A 16,042-nucleotide genomic window follows, 5' to 3' on the forward strand; every position below is an offset into this window, starting at 1 on the left:
TTTCACCACACCTAGTGTGTGTGTGACAATCATTGGTACTTTAACTTTTAATCCTAGCAGTCGGCATCCTAACGACAGCCGACCTTGTGCAGTAAGTGATGTTTTATTATGTTTGTGGGCTCTCATAAAGTCTGCAGTGATGAAGAAAAGAAAAGCAAACGTGATGCGTTTTTGAAATGAATGCGCCGCGTATGCTCAAAATGATCAAAATAGGTCAATATTAAATGTTGTTATGAATGTTACTACATTACAAACCGCAAAAACTGAAATCTAATTAAGATTAAATATCTCAAATAGGGGTGATATTTGCTTATTTTCTGTCTGATAAGATAATTCTTCTCACTAAGCAGATTTTATGTTAGAGTCTTTTACTCGTTTTAAGGGTTTTGGTCCTAAATGATCTCAGTAAGATATTACAGCTTGTTGCTGAGATTTGATGAGCTATATTGAGTAAAACATGCTTGAAACTAGAATATCAACTGTTGCAAAGCTGTGTCATCAACACTCACAAGTATAAAAGTACTTTTTTAAAGTAATCATTTCTTATTTCAAGCATGAAAAGCATGCCGTGTTGCCCTCCTGCCCGGGAGGGGGTGACAAGACCAGAAATACACTTCACTACATAACGTCCTAAAGTGTTTGTGTTCTCAGGCTCGACTTCAAAAGCTGGAAGAGGGGTCCAAACTAGACTGGTCCACAGCAGAGGCCTTGGCTTTCGGCTCTCTCCTTTGCCAAGGTGACAAAACACCTGCTTCTAAAGGCCTACTGAAATGAAATGCTCTTATTTAAACGGGGATAGCAGATCCATTCTATGTGTCATACTTGATCATTTCGCGATATTGCCATATTTTTGCTGAAAGGATTTAGTAGAGAACATCGACGATAAAGTTCGCAACTTTTGGTCGCTGATACAAAAGCCTTGCCTGTACCGGAAGTAGCGTGACGTCACAGGTTGTGGAGCGCCTCACGTCTGCACATTGTTGACAATCATTCCCACCAGCAGCGAGAGCGATTCGGACTGAGAAAGCGACGATTACCCCATTAATTTGAGCGAGGATGAAAGATTTGTGGATGAGGAAAGTGAGAGTGAAGGATTAAAGTGCAGTGCAGGACATATCTTTTTTCGCTCTGACCGTAACTTAGGTACAAGCTGGCTCATTGGATTCCACACTTTCTCATTTTTCTATTGTGGATCACGAATTTGTATTTTAAACCACCTCGGATACTATATCCTCTTGAAAATGAGAGTCGAGAACGCGAAATGGACATTCACAGTGACTTTTATCTTCAGGACAATACATCAGTGAAACACTTTAGCTTCGGAGCTAACGTGCTAGCATCGTGCTTAACTGCGGATAGAAACAGAAGAAACATGCCCCTGACTGGAAGGATAGACCGAAGATCAACAATACTACTATTACTTCTACTATCAGGAGACACTGAACCAAACCCTGGACCTGTAACCACACGGTTAATGCTGTCCCGCCTGGCGAGGCCTACCAATGCTGTTGCTAACGACGCCATTGAAGCTAACTTAGCTACGGGACCTCGACAGAGCTATGCTAAAAACATTAGCTCTCCACCTACGCCAGCCCTCATCTGCTCATCAACACCCGTGCTCACCTGCGTTCCAGCGATCGACGGCGCGGTCGGCGGCCCGGAGACGGAGGAAGTCAACCCAGACACCGGTGAGGACAGCGGCGTGGCGGCGGACTGCGTTGTGTTGCTGCAGCCAGCCGCTAATACACCGATCCCACCTACAGCTTTCTTCTTTGCAGTCTCCATTGTTCATTAAACAAATTGCAAAAGATTCACCAACACAGATGTCCAGAATACTGTGGAATTTTGCGATGAAAACAGACGACTTAAGCTGGCCACCGTGCTGTTCCAAAATGTCTGCTACAATCCGTGACGTCACGCGCAAACGTCATCACACCGAGACGTTTTCAGCCGGATATTTTTCTTGGGAAGTTTAATATTGCACTTTGTAAGTTAACCCGGCCGTATTGGCATGTGTTGCAATGTTAAGATTTCATCATTGATATATAAACTATCAGACTGCGTGGTCGCTAGTAGTGGCTTTCAGTAGGCCTTTAATACATGTATTTTTAAAAATCATTCCATTTCAAATTCTTTTTTTTTATATCAGGTTTTAACATCCGTATAAGTGGGCAGGACGTGGGTCGGGGCACGTTCAGCCAGCGGCACGCCATGGTGGTCTGCCAAGACACCAACGACATGTTCATTCCTCTAAACCACATCAGTCCTCAACAGCCGGGTCTCCTCGAGGTGGGAAAAAACGAACACAACAATACAGATCGCAACAAGGCCCAGGTTGCTTTTTAATCGTCGTATCTTTGCAGGTGTGTAACAGCCCGCTGTCTGAGGAGGCGGTGCTCGGGTTCGAGTACGGCATGAGCATCGCCCAGCCCATGCTGCTGCCCATATGGGAGGCTCAGTTCGGAGATTTCTTCAATGGCGCTCAGATCATCTTTGACACGTTCATCTCTGGAGGTGAAGCACTGTGAAAGGGGAACTGCACTTTTTTGGAATTTTGCTTATGGTTCACAATCTTTATGAAAGACATGATGGCGAATGCTATTTTTTTTAATACATTCTAACTATTAAATAAATGCTATCAAAAGTCTGCTTACAATGGAGCCTATGGAAGCCGTTCAATTCTGCCTATAGAGCCCCTAAAAAAACATCCAAACATCTCCATTAGAGCATACTTGCCAACCTTGAGACCTCCGATACCGGGAGGTGGGGGGGGGCGTGGTTAATAGGGGAGTATATTTACAGCTAGAATTCACCAACTCAAGTATTTCATATATATATATATATATATATATATATATATATATATATATATATATATATATATATATATATATATATATATATATATATATATATATATATGTGTGTATGAAATACTTGACTTTCAGTGAATACTAGATATATATATATATATATATATATATATATATATATATATATATATATATATATATATATATATATATATATATATATATATATATATATATATATATATATATATATATATATATATATATGTGTGTATGAAATACTTGACTTTCAGTGAATACTAGATATATATATTTATTTTATTATACATATAAATAAAATAAATACTTGAATTTCAGTGTTCCGGGGGCTATCCAGTAGATGGCAGTATTGTCCTGTTTAACTTCTCCTCCGTTCATGACTCGGCCACCGTGTTCAATGGAGAAGTCTGTTATGCAAAATGTAAAGGCAACATACATACCCCTTCCCCTTCGAACTGTCCTGGATGAACTGGAATTCTTGTTTCCATTCGTTTTGGAACTTGCAAGCGTATTTCTTCATCTTGCTCGTCGACGGCGTCGCCATGTCTGTAACTTCCTCGTTCTTCTGCTTCGTCTCGTTGTCGTGTGCGCAGTTGTGCACTCTACTCTCTAAAAGCCCTAGATGTTATGACGTCATTGGGCAGGCAAGCTGTTTATATTGTGGGAAAGCGGACGTGAGAACAGGCTGTCCCCACTCAGTCTCAGGTGGCCTCCAGCTCCGGCTGAATACCGGGAGTTTGTCGGGAGAAAATTTCTGCCGGGAGGTTATCGGGAGAGGCGCTGAATACCGGGAGTCTCCCGCTAAAAACGGGAGGGTTGGCAAGTATGCTTTAGGGTTTTATATATATGTAATGTAAGAATATAAGTAATGTAGTAACATTTATAATAACATTTAATTCTATTTTGATCATTGTTGCAAACGTTGCAGACTTTGAGAGCCAACAAACAAACAAAAAACACCACTTACTGTACAATGTCTGCTGTCATTAGGATGCCGACCGCTATGATGTTCATATATTCCCATTTAGATGAAGAATGACTCATAATCCTCACAAAGAAACGGGACGGGTGGTGGGAGGGGGGACCGAGCATCTTTTCGTGTCGTCCTAAATGGCTGTCACAAAGTGTACCAACTTGTCGGAATTCCTACTCCGACTTCTTCTGTCCAGGTGAGATGCATGATTTAGGATCTAGAATAACTTTGCAGGGAAGCGAGGAAGCAGCAGACCACTCGATGATGTAAACATAGGGACACAGGAAGTGATCACGGCGCCGCTATAAATAGTTAGTCTGCGTTAGAGCTTATAATAACAATATCACTAATACTATATGTCCGATAATGGCTTTTTTGCCGATATTGCGATATTGTCCAACTCTTAATTACCGATTCCGATATCAACCGATACCGATATATACAGTCGTGGAATTAACACATTATTATGCCTAATTTTGTTGTGATGCCCCGCTGGATGCATTAAACAATGTAAAAAGGTTTTCCAAAATAAATCAACTCAAGTTATGGAAAAAAAAATGCCAACATGGCACTGTCATATTTATTATTGAAGTCACAAAGTGCATTATTTTTTTTTTTAACATGCCTCAAAACAGCAGCTTGGAATTTGGGACATGATCTCCCTGAGAGAGCATGAGGAGGTTGAGGTGGGCGGTGGTATTGAATGCTACATACGACATTTTGAACAAAATATTAAAAACAATAAACAAAAACTACTACACTAGTGCGTTTTTAAATATTTTGGCTTTTGCCCTCAAAGTCTTCCTGTATCCAGAAATGTACTCCTTGAGTTTGTAAACAACAACAAAAAAGACCCCGAAAAATATTTTGCAATAATCAATTTATATACTGATAGAATACTAGGTATAGATAGTATCGACATCTGGATCGATCACCATACTTGGCAACCTTGAGACCTCCGAATTCGGGAGATGGGGGCGAGGGGACGGGGCGGGGTTTGGTGGTAGCGGGAGGGGGGTATATTGTAGCTTCCCGGAAGAGTTAGTGCTGCAAGGGGTTCTGGGTATTTGTTCTGTTGTGTTTATGTTGTGTTACGGTGCGGATGTTCTCCCGAAATGTGTTTGTCATTCTTGTTTGGTGTGGGTTCACAGTGTGGCGCATATTTGTAACAGTGTTAAAGTTGTTTATGCGGCCACCCTCAGTGTGACCTGTATGGCTGTTGACCAAGTATGCCTTGCATTCACTTGTGTGTGTGAAAAGTGGTAGATATTATGTGAGGCAGTGCCTTTAAGGCACGCCCCCAATATTGTTGTCTGGGTGGAAATCGGTAGATATTCTGGAGAATGGTCTTTATATAAACGACATTTGTAAAGTTACAAAGGACTTAAAGTTAGTTTTTTTTGCAGATGATACAACTGCTTTCTGTTCAGGAGAGAACACACAGAAGATAATACAAATAATAACAGAAGAAATGAACAAATTAAAAAGATGGTTTGACAAAAACAGACTATCTTTGAATCTCAGTAAAACTAAAATAATGCTATTTGGTAATAGTAGGAAAGAGCATCATACACAAATACAAATAGACGGAGTAGACATCGAAAGGGTAAAAGAAACCAGATTTTTGGGAGTATTAATAGATGATAAAATGAACTGGAAATCTCATATACAAAACATACAACATAAGGTGGCAAAAAACATTTCAATAATGAATAAAACAAAACACGTCCTGGGCCAAAAATCACTTCATATTCTCTACTGCTCACTAGTGTTACCATATCTGAGTTATTGTGCAGAAATATGGGGAAATAACTACAAATGTGCGCTACATTCGTTAACCATGTTACAAAAAAGATCAGTTAGAATAATACATAATGTTGGATATAGAGAACATACAAACCCTTTATTTATTAAGTCAAAAATATTAAAGTTTGGTGATTTGGTAAAATTGCAAACAGCTAAAATGACGTACAAAGCAATCTATAACCTGCTACCCAAGAATGTACAACATTTCTTCTCAACTAAAGAGGAGAAATATAAGCTTAGAGGAAAAAATAATTTAAAACATTTATATGCACGTACAACACTTAAAACTTTTAACATAACAGTATGTGGAATTAAATTATAGAATGGATTAAGTAAAGAAGTTAAAAATTGTACTGACATGATCCAGTTTAAGAGGTTGTTTAAATTAATAGTGCTTACAAAGTACAAAGAAGAAGAATTATGAGAAAAACTTCCAACCTTATTGAAAATATTCTTCATCTCAGTATGTTAATAATGACTGAATTAATTAATTACATATTACAAACTGTTGTATATACAAATTCATAGATGTTATTTTATTATATAAAAAGGTCAGTAAATGATTTTATATAATTGTAAACGCTTTGAAGTGGGAAAGGGGTAGGATTAAATAAGCTTTGCTTCTTCCTACTCCTTTTCGGGCATGATGTAAATGAAACTATATGAAATTGTGTGATGTATTATGATGCAAATGTGTTCATGTTCGAAATAAACTAAAAGAAAGAAAATGGTTGCCCCGGGAGATTTTCGGGAGGGGCACTGAAATTCGGGAGTCTCCCGGGAAAATCGGGAGGGTTGGCAAGTATGACTGGGAGACGCAACTGCTCTGTACTTCTCCCTACGTCCGTGTACCACTCCGTACAGCGGCGTTTTAAAAAGTCATACATTTTACTTTTTGAAACTGATACCGATAATTTCCGATATTACATTTTAAAGCATTTATCTCTACTAATTCTTGTTAATATTCAAGTCACCGAATGTAAATGGAGTATTGTTGGTGCTATTTGAATGATTATTTATTGGATTTTATGGGCGGAATAGAGGCACTCCCATTGGCTCCACTGTAAGCAGACTTTTATTTACGTTTGTTTAATATATAGAAAGCTTTTTTTTTTTTTAAATCCATCTGTCGTCATGTCTTTCTAAAAACAGTGCATTTCCCCTTTAAGAATTACATTCAGTTTTCGGGGGATTTGAAGAAAAAACCTTCAGCTGTTCAACTGGTGTGTTTGCAGGCGAGGCCAAGTGGCTGCTCCAATGTGGGATGGTGATCCTGCTGCCTCACGGCTACGACGGAGCCGGACCGGAACATTCCTCCTGCCGCATGGAGCGCTTCCTGCAGGTTAAACCACCCTTAGCCACCTATGCTAAGATGCTACACAACAATGTCATGTACTATAAAGTAGTGTAGCGTGGAGGATTGCACATTTTTTTTTAGGATCGGGTGCAAAGTTAAATCTGATAACCGATTAAAAAGACCCTTTTTAATATGGCACACTGCAAAAAGTCAGTGTTCAAAAACGAGAAAAAACAAAACAAAAATGAGGGGTATTTTATTTGAACTAAGCAAAATTATCTGCCAGTAGAACAAGAAAATTTGGCTTGTCAAGACTTTACAAAACAAGTCAAATTAGCTAACCTCAATGAACCCAAAAATACCCTAAAATAAGTATATTCTCACTAGGGATGTCCGATAATGGCTTTTTGCCGATATCCGATATTCCGATATTGTCCAACTCTTTAATTACCGATACCGATATCAACCGATACCGATATATACAGTCGTGGAATTAACACATTATTATGCCTAATTTGGACAACCAGGTATGGTGAAGATAAGGTACTTTTTAAAAAAATTAATAAAATAAAATAAGATAAATACATTAAAAACATTTTCTTGAATAAAAAAGAAAGTAAAACAATATAAAAACAGTTACATTGAAACTAGTAATGAATGAAAATTAGTAAAATTAACTGTTAAAGGTTAGTACTATTAGTGGACCAGCAGCACGCACAATTATGTGTGCTTACGGACTGTATCCCTTGCAGACTGTATTGATATATATTGATATATAATGTAGGAACCAGAATATTAATAACAGAAAGAAACAACCCTTTTGTGTAAATGAGTGTTAATGGGGGAGGGAGGTTTTTTGAGTTGGTGCACTAATTGTAAGTGAATCTTGTGTTTTTTATGTTGATTTAATTTTTTTTTTTAAATAAAAAATTTTTTTTTTAAAACGATACCGATAATAAAAAAAACGATACCGATAATTTCCGATATTACATTTTAACGCATTTATCGGCCGATAACATCGGCAGGCCGATATTATCGGACATCTCTAATTCTCACTAATAACAAGTGCACTTTTCTTGGTAGAAAAAAACCAGACCTTTTTTGCTCAATATGTTGAAAAATATTCTTAAATGAAGTAAATGCTGGTGCCATTAACTTGACATAATGATATGCGCTCGGCATTACATTTCTTGAAACCAGCAAACTTATACTAAAAATGAATTTATTGTTCTTAATGGAAAGGCAACAAGGCAACCGCTTGTTACTCTCGGGGTCTCCTAGCCGCTCAGGCAAATCATATTGTCTAAAAATGCATTTTTCCATCGATAACATGACATCATCGCGCCAAGTGCGTGCTCTTTCAGTCAATTAGTGCGCATATATACAGCCCGGCCCCCGGCCAAAAAAATTTTAATTGTAATTTTGAGGAATTTATCTGAACGTGCATGAACTATTTCTGTTCAAAATTGTTTGAAATGTCACATGTTAAATGTTTAAATATTAACTGTCAGTTTACTGTACTGTGCCAACTGTACTACTATATGAGTACATATTTTCTATTGTTTCATTGAAGGTAAAACAGCAAAGTCCATTTGGCTGTCATCTGTTTTAATTATGAGACACAACTGTGTCAAAATCATTATTTTTTTTTTTCATGCTTGAAATAAGAAATTATTACTTTAAAAAAAAGTAGTTTTATACTTGTGAGTGTTGATGCAACAGTTGATATTCTAGTTTCAAGCATGTTTTACTCAATATAGCTCATCAAATCTCACTAACAAGCTGTAATATCATACTGAGATCATTTAGGACCAAAACCCTTAAAACAAGTAAAACACTCTAACATAAAATCTGCTTAGTGAGAATAATTATCTTATCAGACAGAAAATAAGCAAATATCACCCTTATTTGAGATATTTCATCTTACTTAGATTTCAGTTTTTGCAGTGCACGATTACTCCTACCATCCTGTAGTTGGGTTAGGGTGAGTAAATCAAAACGCTCCTTTTCTCTTCCTGCTGTAAACGGCTTGTCCTAAACTACCCATAAGCTCACTGTAAACAAACATTTGGGACTTCTTCACTGTTTCAGAGGAAGACATTTTGTGTGCTATTTGCACCAAATGTGCTGAAAACATTCACCGAGCGGGTACAAAACAAAAAAAAAGAGCTTGAACGCATCATGTTGTAAAAATCCTACGAAGACGCCTGATGCCGCAAAGAAAGACGTGCACACACTACAGTCAAATCTGACTTAAAAAAAGAAAATAGATATAAATGATGAGTATTCGTCTTGACAACAAGCAGGAAGTTATTAGCTTGAAAAACAGAATGTGAGTGAACAGTAAAAATTGTGATTTGTTTAATACTTGGTTCATGGAGTGTTCTTAACAATTAAATGAGAAAATTCATTATTTTACCCAGATTTGCACCGCATTTTGCATGTTATATCTTAGCATAATCCTGCTAATTACCGGTAAAGTTCCCTGCAACCACTCATTGTGCTACCAACACACATATCTGCTGTCCGTCTTCCCCACTTACTGTAGATGTGCGACAGCAAGGAGGATGGCGTGGACGGCGACAATGTCAACATGGCTGTGGTCAACCCCACCACCTCCGCCCAGTACTTCCACCTGCTCAGGCGGCAGATGATCCGCAACTTCCGCAAGCCTCTCATCGTCGTCGGACCCAAGATGCTGCTGAGGTTTTCGGGAAGTATATGAGTAGTTTCATAAACCCCAAAAACAGTGAAGTTGGCACGTTGTGTAAATGGTAAATAAAAACAGAATACAATGATTTGCAAATCCTTTTCAACTTATATTCAATTGAATAGACTGCAAAGACAAGATATTTAATGTTCACACTGAGAAACTTCATTTTTTTTTGCAAATAATCATTAACTTAGAATTTAATGGCAGCAACACATTGCAAAAAAGTTGTCACAGGGGCATTTTCACCACTGTGTTACATGGCCTTTCCTTTAAACAACACTCAGTAAACGTTTGGGAACTGAGGAGACACATTTTTGAAGCTTCTCAGGTGGAATTCTTTCCCATTCTTGCTTGATGTACAGCTTAAGTTGCTCAACAGTCTCCGTTCTCGTATTTTAGGCTTCATAATGCACCACACATTTTCAATGGGAGACAGGTCTGGACTACAGGCAGGCCAGTCTAGTACCCACACTGTTAACTATGAAGCCACACTGTTGTTACACGTGGCTTGGCATTGTCTTGCTGAAATAAGAAGGGGCGTCCATTAATGGTGCCTTCACAGATGTGTAAGTTACCCATGCCATGGGCACTAATACACCCCCATACCATCACAGATGCTGGCTTTTCAACTTTGCGCCTATAACAATCCCGATGGTTCTTTTCCTCTTTGTTCCGTAGGACACAACGTCCACAGTTTCCAAAAAAACATTTGAAATGTGGACTTGTCAGACCACAGAACACTTTTCCACTTTGCATCAGTCCATCTTAGATGAGCTCGAGCCCAGCGAAGCCGTCGGCGTTTCTGGGTGTTGTTGATAAATGTCTGTGGTTTTGCATAGTAGAGTTTTAACTTGCACTTACAGATGTAGCGACCAACTGTAGTTACTGACAGTGGTTTTCTGAAGTATTCCTGAGCCCATGTGGTGATATCCTTTACACGCTGATGCAGGTTTTTTATGCAGTATTGCCTGAGGGATCCAAGGTCACGTCATACAGTGATTTTCTGAACCTTTTGATGATATCACGGACCATAGATGGTGAAATCCCTAAATTCCTTGCAATAGCTGGTTGAGAAATGTTGTTCTTAAACAATTTGCTCACGCATTTGTTGACAAAGTGGTGACCCTCGCCCCCATCCTTGTTTGTGAATGGCTGAGTATTTCATGGAAGCTGATTTTATACCCAATCATGGCACACACCTGTTCCCAATTAGCCTGTTCACCTGTGGGATGTACCAAATAAGTGTTTAAAGAGCATTCCTCAACTTTCTCAGTCTTTTTTGCTACTTGTGCCAGCTTTTTTGAATCATGTTGCAGTCATCTAATTCCAAATTCCAGTTCGAACGTTAAATATCTTGTCTTTGCAGTCTATTCAATTGAATATAAGTAGAAAAGGATTTGCAAATCATTGTATTCTGTTTTTATTTACCATTTACACAACGTGACAACTTCACTGCTTTTGGGGTTTGTAAAAAAAAAAAAAAAAAGATCTTTACTTGACGTTGATATCACTGTTCATCCTAAAGGGGGCGGCGTCCAGCTTGAGCGAGATGGCACCAGGACAGTCCTTCAAACCCGTTTTGGGAGACACCTCCGTCCCAGCCGGAAGGTACAACACAAGACATTTTGTTGTCGTCCCCGAGTTCTCCAGTGGTCAACTGTTTTTTTGTGATTCCACGCAGTGTCCAGAAGGTGGTGCTGTGCTCAGGGAAACACTACTATGCCTTGCTGAAGCGGAGGGACGCTGCAGCCAAACATGACACAGCGCTTGTTCGCTTGGAGGAGCTCTGTCCTTTCCCTCTGGACGCTCTGCAGGCAGAACTCCGGAAGTACCCCAACGCTAAAGGTGGGTCAAGCACACAACTTGGAAATAAACAAAATAAAAGTCCATCAACATATAGACAGGCAAAAAACAAAAAAACAAATATGTACTAGAAAAAGATATAGTAAATAATTATGATATTTAAATAGGTAAATAAATATTTAAATATATAGATTTTTGAGTTTTTGTTGCCTTAAAAAAAATCTTATTTTGAAGTACAATAGATCCACTTTATTTGTGTTTTGTTGACTTGACACAAATGTACATTTCTCTTTTCTAAAGTAAATCTGAACAGAAAATATGATCATCTACATCAACAATATGATTTGTCGGAGTGGCTGGACAGGACAGATTGAAAAAATAAAAATAAAAACCCATATAAATCGATTTTTGATCAATTTTTTTTAATCATTTAAGAATAGTTACAAATAAAAATCGAGATTAATGTGAAAATCGTTTTTTTTTTGACAGCGCTAATAAAAATGTGTATTTTTTTATTAAAAAATAAAAATAAAAACCCATACAAATCGATTTTTGATCTATTTTTTTTAATCATTTAAGAATAGTTACAAATAAAAATCGAGATTAATGTGAAAATCTTTTTTTTTTTGACAGCGCTAATAAAAATGTGTATTTTTTAATAAAAAAATGCACATTTTTTTTAATCATTTAAGAATAGTTACAAATAAAAATCGAGATTAATGTGAAAATCGTTTTTTTTTTGACAGCGCTAATAAAAAATGTGTATTTTTTTATTAAAAAATAAAAATAAAAACCCATATAAATCGATTTTTGATCTATTTTTTTTAATCATTTAAGAATAGTTACAAATAAAAATCGAGATTAATGTGAAAATCGTTTTTTTTTTGACAGCGCTAATAAAAATGTGTATTTTTTTATTAAAAAATAAAAACCTATATAAATCGATTTTTGATCTATTTTTTTTTAATCATTTAAGAATAGTTACAAATAAAAATCGAGATTAATGTGAAAATCTTTTTTTTTTTGACAGCGCTAATAAAAATGTGTATTTTTTAATAAAAATATACACATTTTTTTTAATCATTTAAGAATAGTTACAAATAAAAATCGAGATTAATGTGAAAATCGTTTTTTTTTTGACAGCGCTAATAAAAATGTGTATTTTTTTATTAAAAAATAAAAATAAAAACCCATATAAAACGATTTTTGATCTATTTTTTTTAATCATTTAAGAATAGTTACAAATAAAAATCGAGATTAATGTGAAAATCGTTTTTTTTTGACAGCGCTAATAAAAATGTGTATTTTTTAATAAAAAAATACAATTTTTTTTTAATCATTTAAGAATAGTTACAAATAAAAATCGAGATTAATGTGAAAATCTTTTTTTTTTGACAGCGCTAATAAAAATGTGTATTTTTTAATAAAAAAATACACATTTTTATTAGCGCTGTCAAAAAAAAAACGATTTTCACATTAATCTCGATTTTTATTTGTAACTATTCTTAAATGATTAAAAAAAATAGATCAAAAATCGATTTATATGGGTTTTTATTTTTATTTTTTCAATCTGTCCTGTGCAGCCACTCCGACAAATCATATTGTTGATGTAGATGATCGTATTTTCTGTTCAGATTTACTTTAGAAAAGAGAAATGTTGTTTAAAGGGGCCCTATTAAAGTAGCTAAACGTTGCCAAATCGCTATCATTAGCTGACAACAAACAGAACTAATGCATAAACAAAAGCAGTCCCAAAGTAGCAACTAACAGTTTGCAGTCATGTTGTTATGGTACAATACACTTTCAATGATAGCTAACATTACTAGCTATACGTTGCCAAGTCGCTATCATTAGGGGACAACAAACAGAACTAACGCGTAAACAAAAGCAGACATCGATTAAACAAGACAAGAAGCAAGGAATTAAACAGACTAAATTAAATTTGGCTCAATGAGGAGAAACGCGTAGACACTGTACCCTTGTACTGTGTCGTCCCACGCTCTGACGAAAGATTGTACGCCTCCTCTTTTATTTGGACTTTCCCTAATTACATGGCGACAGCTGTTTCTACTCAGTGGCCTGGTGGTTAGAGTGTCCGCCCTGAGATCGGTAGGTTGTGAGTTCAAACCCCGGCCGAGTCATACCAAAGACTATAAAAATGGGACCCATTACCTCCCTGCTTGGCACTCAGCATCAAGGCTTGGAATTTGGGGTTAAATCACCAAAAATGATTCCCGGGCGCGGCCACCGCTGCTGCCCACTGTTGATTGATGACTGTGGTGTTCTTAGTGTCATAGTGTGTGTAGTTAGTATGTTCCAATAGCAGCAGAAGTGCACTTTTTGGAGAGCTGTATTATTTTCAGTTTTGTGCCCAAGGGACTGATTTTATTTAACACTATATTATTATTTATGCACCTATAGTGATCACAGAGATGGGTTGTTTTTGTGTTACTGTATATATTTGTTTTTCTGAAAAATCCCACTTAATATACTTTGGGTAACAACAGTCAATATTTTTTTTATTTTTTTTAATTTTTTTTAGGGGCGTAACAGTCAATATTTATTTTATTTTTTTTAATTAATTTTTTCTTATAAAATAAAAGTGAGCTTTTGTTAAGCCAAATATTGTTTTTTTCCATATACAACAACCTATCTGGACTCGATTAAGAGAATCGATAAGGAATCGGTCCGATAAGAGGATTCGATAATAGGCTCGAACTCGATAATTTCTTATCAAACATCATCCCTAATTATTATTTAATATATTATTGTTTTAGTTGCTTAAGAGATATTCCTGGCTCTGAATTTGCTCATTGCTATTTTTATGTTTTTGTGCATTATTTGTTGTCGTCGTCATTAAACAAACAGGTTACTCATCAGTTACTCAGTACTTGAGTAGTTTTTTCACAACATACTTTTTACTTTTACTCAAGTAAATATTTGGGGGTCTACTCCTTACTTTTACTTGAGTAATAAAGCTCTAAAGTAACAGTACTCTTATTTGAGTACAATTTCTGGCTACTCTACCCACCTCTGGTTATATCTATCCATAAACATGTTCAAACATGAATAATTCAACAAACTTTCACTTGTAGTTTCACTTTGACTAAACTGCAGCGTGCATGCAAACTGAAAACCTTGCAGAGTTCATCTGGAGCCAGGAGGAGCCTCAGAACATGGGCCCCTGGTCCTTTGTCAACCCCAGGTTTGAGAAGCAACTGGCCTGCAAGGTGAGCATTACTCCGGTTTGTGTTCAAATGTCAAATTTGAAAGAAAATAGGGAGAAAAAAAAAGGTTGCTTTGGTCTCCAGCTGCGGTTAGTGAGCCGACCCGCTCTGCCCGCTCCCGCCGTGGGCATCGGCGCCATCCATCAGCAGCAGCAAGAGGCCCTACTCGACGCCACCTTCTCTTAGGACTAAACCGGCTGCAAACACGGAGATGCAACTTTATTTTGAAAAACATCAACTTTAGCTTGATTAAATAGTTTGTATTGTGAACAAACGCTCCATTGAAGTCAGCGATGTCATCCTAAGTATCGCTCAGGTGAACCCCCGATAGTTATAGTCATTGAAGAATCTGCAAACTTAACCGGAAGTGACCCCCAAAGGGGAATTTGATGCAAAGCGTCATTTGAAGAAGTTTCTGACCTTTTTAGACAATTGTTACCACTGAGCTAATTGAATGTTAGACCGTGTTATGTCATATTTTATGTGCTTTGATCAGGCACAGAGGTAGGTACTCCATTATTTTCATTGCAGAAAAATTCATGGTGCTAAAGGGCGAATGCAAACGAACCCAATCAAGATATTTAAAGAGAAATAAATCTATTTTCATGCTTCTGTCCGGTGTGGTTGTCATCTCGCTGACGCTGTCGAATGAACCTGAAGGCACCAAACAGCATCTTTATGCCCTTCCTCAAATAAATGTGACGATAGAAAGAAAACTAGAAAATTCCCACGGCCGCCGTACTTTTGAAGATAGCGCAGAGTGTCCGATTATGTGAGTTTTAGGTGTAACTGTACAACATGAGCGACAGAGCTAGTCTAAAACAGGAGTCCCCAACCTTTTTGTAACCACGGACCGGTCAACGCTTAAAAATTTGTCCCACGGACTGGGGGGGAGGGGGTGTATGGTATTTATTTTTATTTTTATTTTATTTATTTTTTTGTCATAAAAAAATACAATCATGTGTGCTTACGGACTGTATCCTGAGATTTTTTTGGTTGGTGCTCTAATTGTAAGTGTATCTTGTGTTTTTTATGTTGATTTAATAATTTTTTTAATTTTTATTTTATTTTTATTTTTATTTATTTTATTTTTTTTACATTTCTTGTGCGGCCCGGTACCAATCGATCCACGGACCAGTACCAGTGGTTGGGGACCACTGGTCTAAAACATTAGCATGCGCACATTAAAATGCTAACACTTAGCATGTGTGCTAACGACGGCATGCTAACAGTTAGCATGTCTCGCATATCAAGTAATATGGCTGTAAGGTGTATGGCTGCGGACGTAGAGAAAAAAGTGGAAAAATGAGCAAAAAAGTTAGCACGCTAATATTAGCATGCTAACAGTTAACAAGTGTCATGTACCAAGTT

The 16,042-nt window shown here is 37.0% G+C and overlaps 1 protein-coding gene across 1 annotated transcript in view; it reads left to right on the top strand.

The window, feature by feature from the left end:
- The window catches only part of dhtkd1 (dehydrogenase E1 and transketolase domain containing 1), a 42,787-nt gene extending 27,495 nt beyond the window's left edge, over positions 1-15,292 (top strand). Inside the window, 9 exon segments of the mRNA XM_062043054.1 lie at positions 652-736; positions 2,150-2,289; positions 2,364-2,514; positions 6,867-6,973; positions 9,477-9,640; positions 11,166-11,249; positions 11,323-11,486; positions 14,589-14,674; positions 14,756-15,292. Of these exon segments, the coding sequence (XP_061899038.1) occupies positions 652-736; positions 2,150-2,289; positions 2,364-2,514; positions 6,867-6,973; positions 9,477-9,640; positions 11,166-11,249; positions 11,323-11,486; positions 14,589-14,674; positions 14,756-14,857 (1,083 nt within the window). The 3' untranslated portion in view covers positions 14,858-15,292.
- Positions 15,293-16,042: the final 750 nt, after the last annotated feature.

The sequence above is a fragment of the Entelurus aequoreus genome, linkage group LG03 (assembly GCF_033978785.1).
Source record: "Entelurus aequoreus isolate RoL-2023_Sb linkage group LG03, RoL_Eaeq_v1.1, whole genome shotgun sequence".
NCBI lineage: Eukaryota > Metazoa > Chordata > Actinopteri > Syngnathiformes > Syngnathidae > Entelurus > Entelurus aequoreus.